Source organism: Hyposmocoma kahamanoa, unplaced genomic scaffold (genome assembly GCF_003589595.1).
Source record: "Hyposmocoma kahamanoa isolate Upper Pololo Valley unplaced genomic scaffold, ASM358959v1 87, whole genome shotgun sequence".
NCBI classification, from domain to species: domain Eukaryota; kingdom Metazoa; phylum Arthropoda; class Insecta; order Lepidoptera; family Cosmopterigidae; genus Hyposmocoma; species Hyposmocoma kahamanoa.
Window position 1 is genome coordinate 19229891 of NW_020654422.1, and position 6326 is coordinate 19236216.

The 6326-nt window shown below is 36.0% G+C and overlaps 1 protein-coding gene across 2 annotated transcripts in view; it reads left to right on the forward strand.

Moving 5' to 3' along the window:
• LOC113235107 overlaps window positions 1-6326 on the forward strand; it is a 38150-nt gene that overhangs the window by 22954 nt on the left and 8870 nt on the right. For both annotated transcript variants that reach the window (XM_026470681.1, XM_026470682.1), the window contains 3 exons: window positions 863-1133; window positions 4698-4981; window positions 5921-6286. In XM_026470681.1, the coding sequence (XP_026326466.1) occupies window positions 863-1133; window positions 4698-4981; window positions 5921-6286 (921 nt within the window). The remainder of the gene's footprint in view (window positions 1-862; window positions 1134-4697; window positions 4982-5920; window positions 6287-6326) is intronic.

Sequence of the window (6326 nt, forward strand, 5' to 3'; positions counted from 1 at the left end):
TCATGTCACGGGTAGATTTTTTTGTTTACCGCGCCATCATTAATCTGTTTGTTATCCTATATTATATCTACGTGTTGGATAGTCTTTATTGAAGTCACGTATATTATCGGAAAAAATGCAAACACAATTTTGGTCTAAATGAAAGATAGGTTATCGATTTCACAACAAAAGACTCTACAACTATTTATTATCAGGGTCTAATTGTCGTGTAATGAAAATTTTATTTCACATATTTTACGTGTGTTGAATCAATGACCAACTATGGAATATTAAGTTTTTAAATTAAACGAGAAAATTTGAAAGATTTGTTTATGAACATAATTTATGGTTTTCTTCACGCTTTTTGTTATAATGCATGGATAACGTCTGTGGCCTAATAGTATGTACTGTGGGCGTTGGTGCAGAGGTCCCGGGTTTGTAGGATCAATTAGGGAAATTAACTTTTCTAAATTAAAATTTCTATTGAATTATTAATTATTAATATTCAGTTTTTTTTTGTGAAATCACTTCACTAGTTCGTTATAATGACTAATACAAAGATCGAACACTTACAAAAAATTCATTCAATCCGGGCGAACTCGAAATTTGTTTTTCAATGGTTTTTTAGCCGTAGTGCCATCTATGAGAAATCTATGATTCTTTTCCATTTTCTAAATTTGTTCTGGTTTGGGTGTTCAGGTAGTGCCCCGAAGCAATTTCCATTGCTCTGGTACTCACAGTACAGGAAATTCCTTTTGAGACCAGACAATTGGTGTCGCTGTCGGGCACAGTATTACTAGTGTTAGTTTCTGGTCTTTAATTCTAATCTTCGCTAAGTTAAAATTGATTTACAATATTGTAATAATGATGTTCTCTTTTCCAGTTCTCAACACGTTCGCTTGAGCCGTCCTTCGGCTTGTTATTTAAAGACTTATTGGACGACCTTGGAGTCCATACTACGGGGGCATCAGTCATCGCCAGTACCTTGGACTCTGTAGTGAATTTCTCCGGTTTCTTCGTGGGTCCTGTGATAAAAACCTTTTCATACAGAAAGGTTTGTTTCGTCGGATCGACGATATGCGCTCTCGGCTTGCTCTTCACTGCACCTGCCAACAGTATGGAGCATATACTGGCCACGTATAGTATTTTAGGAGGTAAGTTTGTTACCCCAAACTCAAGTACTAATTTAAGCTAGCTATGGATGAACGGAATCCAACTGTGGGGGAGCGTTTGTGACCGTGAGTCCATTAAATCCATTTTACAAAGAATGCAAAACATTATCATGCGCAGAATAGCTAATGTAATGTATATTACAAACTCGGAGATCCACAAACACCTGAAAACGAACACGGTAAAGCAGGCAATCAAAAGTACCTCTTGAGATACCGTAATAGCCCCTTAGAACCTTCCTAATATTAACCTTTGAACTGAGTCCAAACTCATGGTTCCACGATTTCGTTTAACTAAGCTAAACGATTATTTTATGGGGAACGTCATACGTTTTTACAATAACATTCCGGAGCATATATTAAGATTACAAAATTGATAACTACGCGTTAGGTACAGATGTATGGAAAGACGACATGGGTCTAGACTCCACTCAAACATGATTCAAAGTGTGTTCCATAGCATTTAACAGCCTCCGTGGCTGAACGGTTACCTTGCCGGACTGCCACGCAGAGGTCCCAGATTCGATTCCCGGGCCGGGAGAAACATGTGTAAGGCCTACATTTATTTCTCTCGTGAGCTTGGGTGTAATTTGTGGTTGCCTAGTGCGGGGCTATGTTGAGTGTGTACGTTATTATATTATTATTATTTAAGTTTATTTGAAAAGAGCAATCCCTAGAGATTCTTGCTCATTCTTCTCAACAAAGTTAGCTTAGTAAACGGTCAGTAGCTTAAAAAATGACGTTTTCAAGTGTGAATTTATTTTACCTATGCAACTTAGGTATTATAGAATACGCGTTATCTAAGTATAATTTATCTATTAGCATTCAAATATTCAAACCAGTTTCTATTAATCCATTTGTTTAAAACATATCTTCAAAATTACGTAAGTGTTTTTTTAAAGGAATTATGTTCCAGAATAGTTTTATAAGCAAATTAATTGGCTGAAGCCTCGTTTATATTAAGCTCGAGTACATAGTTACGAGACTATTGTTATGTTAGAGTAATCAGGGAGCCCGTAGATGTGTATAGAAGAATATTGAATATTGAGACAATATACAAACGTATAGAGGTGTATATAAATAAACCAAGTCCACAAATTATCAATATATTCCGTAGTTCTTTAAGTCAGCTCATACTTACACGATTCATCACATCTGAACCAATTCTGATTTAACCACAACTGCAAACTGCAATCTAGATTTGCAGCAAATTTTCCTCATTATATTTCCTAGTAAATATAATTGTAATAATATGAAAAAATAACGACACCAACATATTGTGCTACAGGATAATCGTATACTTGGACACCAAACAAATTCGAAGGTCACCTCGGCAACCTTCAATGCGTTTCCATTTACTTAACTATGTCTAAAAAAGTAAGGTCTATTTAGGTGACTTCACCTTTGTATATATTACGTATGACAATAACATATATAGTTTATTTATGGCATATATACATTGACTTACAAATAAATGGACGACGGGTCTAATACAAAAACCACGAAAAAAATGTCCCAAGTCAACCTATTTAAACGTAGTGACATGTAAAGGAATATGAAAAAGCTAAAACGTCGAATTTAAATTGTAATGTCATCGCAGTACTGTCTAATTTTGCTTGCTTCGCTGTTAGTCGAACAAACGAAGACTAAAGCGTGAATGACGCTCTGTATACGATTTTAACGCCCTATAAGTTCGGACACTTTTTAGCGCGGACCCGACGTCCATATAATTGTAAGTCAATGCATATATAGTTTTTTGACGAATACACTGGTATTTTAGGGAACTTTGGCATATGCAGAGTCAGCGCCCTTTCACCGCTATGACTCATATTGTATGCTTTTACTTCTGTATTGCGTCATATAAATGAGCAGTGTTTATATTCAACAATTTTTCGTTGTGATCTCATTTCTTGTCGTTTTAGGGAGTTTGTAGCGTATATATTATTAAAATACTTTCTGTTTTCTTTTTTTTAAGAATTCTGTCAATTATAATTTTATAAATCACAAAGGCGCTCTTTTTAGTTCACAAAGGCGCTCTTTTTAGTACGCGCTATTGAACTGAAAAATGTCATTATAGTTTTGTGCACGAAACTATAATGAGTTTCAAAAAAGAACGTCGTGTTTTTGCTAATTAAAATATCAAATTATGACGTTACTCAAATGCTCTACGGTCTAAAGGCCATAAATTTTTATATAAAATCTCAGGGCTCATTGAAAACCAGCGCCACAGTCAATTGCGGCTGTGGCATAAGCTGAATGAAGTCCTTTTGCGTACGCCACAACCGCACACATGACAGTACAACATTTGTAGTTGTTATATTTAGTATTTTTTGTTTTGCTCTTTGTTTGTTATTGTCTTATTTCATTTTATTTTAATTTTGTTTATTACGTGTTTTTGTTTTGTTTTGCTTGTCTAAGTAGTATCAATATTTTTTTTTTGTAACTATGTGTTGTGGCGTTGCAATAAATGTCAATTCTATTCTATTCTATTCTAAAAAGATTGGTTAAAATATAAACGGCTTGGCCAAGTGTCAGATTATTCTATTCATGAAGTCTATTCTATCTCTTTGCGGTCCACAATTGACGGAGAAATCGGTGAACATATATAAAACAGACATGCAACCGTATATTTTTCCTCCTTTTGAAGTCGGTTAAAAAGTACTTTTTTTGTAAATTAATTTAATCTTAGGTTTTCGCAATGCAAATGTTACACATAGGAAATGAAACTTTTTTTAAATTTTTGCTCAATGTTTGAGTCAATCGTCATTAACTATGGGACCTGCAAAGGGCCCGAAACGTCGGTTTGTTTGAAAAAAAGCAAGTATACGCGAATTAAATCCGGAATAATAGTTTCATTGTCTAAATTAATTTGTGTTTATTGAGTTCTTAGGTTTTCGCGATTGTTCGGAGTTGACAGACGATAAAAATACGTAGTTTACATACATATATGCGTAATAAAAATATTTAAAAACTACGTATTTTTATTTAATAAACCAAATGCTATATAAATGACGCAAACAATTTTTCTCTTCATCAAATTTAGTACCGACTGCCAGTTCACAGTCGATATATAATTATTCTAGATATTGCATGCAGTTATGTTGTTATGTGTTTTCCAATTATATGTAAGCTCGTATTTGGACCAAAGTGTTGACAAATATTTCAAATATTTAAGAATTTTAAGCACGCATTGCACTAAATTTATAAAAACAAAGTAAAATTAAAATTAAAAAAGAGGTTAAAGCCTAAAATAAGAAAACATATTTCAATGACCTCTATGTTGTGGATATTCCAAACATTCGCACGAAGCGTTACGCTTCCACATTTATATGGCGAACGGCTATGGAGTGGAATTCCCTGCCTGCAGACTTGTTCCCTGAACGTTATAACTTGGACCCTTTCAAGGCCAGAGTAAATAGGCATTATTTAGGTGTGCATGTTCCATCGTCGACCTCGTCGTCGCTTTCCATCAGGTGAGATGGAAGTCAAATGCGCACTTATTTCTTAATAAATAAAAAAATTCTAACATAATTTTCTTTTAATTTCCAGGATTCGGCGTGGGTCTTGCATCATCGTCGTCGTTCGTATCTCTGAACCACTATTTCTCAAAGAAACGAGGCCAAGCCGTTGGTTTATCAATGGCTGGTACTGGCTTCGGTTTAATGGTAATGCCACAACTGGTGAAGCTATTACTGGGAGAGTATGGATTTAGATGGACTGTGGTTATTCTAGGAGCTTTAGCTTTCCATGCTGTGTTGGGCTCGTGCTTACTCCAACCGGTAAAACGACATCTTATAGAAGTGCCTGTAGACTGTGAATTACAAGCTGTGAAGGTGAGTTTGTGTTCTTTTATTTATTGTTCTTAGTAGCTTTTACATTCGATTTCAATCTGTAAAATACCTACCGTCATTTACCATGTCTGTACATAGCAACTAATTTATAGGTACAGAACATTGACTTACAAATAAATGGACGACGGGTCTAATACAAAAACCACGAAAAAAATGCCCCAAGTCAACCTATTTAAACGTAGTGACATGTAAAGGAATATGAAAAAGCTAAAACGTTGAATTTAAATTGGAATGTCATCGCAGTACTGTCTAATTTTGCTTGCTTCGCTGTCAGTCGAACAAACGAAGACTAAAGCGTGATTGACTCTCTGTATACGATTTTAACGCCCTATAAGTTCGGATACTTTTTAGCGCGGACCCGACGTCCATATAATTCTAAGTCAATGGTACAGACGGTAACATTTTGACAGATCTTGTTTCGAGGTGATATTCGAACAAAAATTTATAGCTCGATGTGTGTTGTCTGTACATCAAATTTTAGTCAATAAATCGCACATGAATTGAAATACTGTCTTAACTCAAAATTGTGGAATTGAGAAAACACTATTTGAAAGTTCAAAAAATTCTCAGTGGAACCAATATTTTTAGCAAAATAGTTTGGACAGGGAAGTACTGCCACCTGACCTATTTCTGCCGCCAAGCGTTACTGCGTTCCGGTTTTGAAGGTATGAGGGCTGGTGAAATTACAGGCACATGCGATTTCTCAACTTATGTTTCAGAGTGACAGGGGCAAAATTGCGATTTAAAGCTCTGAGTGGCATTGCAATTGCTATCGACATGCGCACTACCTGTTCGTCCCGTCATTTAGTATCATAAAAAGAAACTCTTTCACATTAAGCTATAAATCTCACTAACTTATAAAATAACATGTGAGAAACGGTTCTAAATTGTGCGTCATAAATAATTCTATTTTGATTTCAGGAAATGGAATGCATAAACGAAAGCGACGAAGAAGCGGAAGACGACAAGTTCGAAAGTAACCCTCTTGTCAACCATCCGATGCCTAAACTAACCCCTCAGCGCTCCCACGGCAACATGAACCATCCTTCGGTTCGCACCGTCGGGTTGCCTCGTGCAAAGACTTGCGATAAGCCCCTGCAGGACTTTGAGAAGAGTGCCATGAAGCTTGACTTCGGTTTGACAACAGCTGCCTCTGTGGCCGCCATGCAGAGGGTGACGTCGAGTGGGAACATGATGAGTGAAGCTGCGAGGAAGAGGAAACACTCTGTGATATCGAATATTTCCAATATGGACTTCACTGGCAGCTATTTGCAGCTCTATCTCGATGTAGGTGATGGAATCTTTTCCTTTTATCATATCACTATCA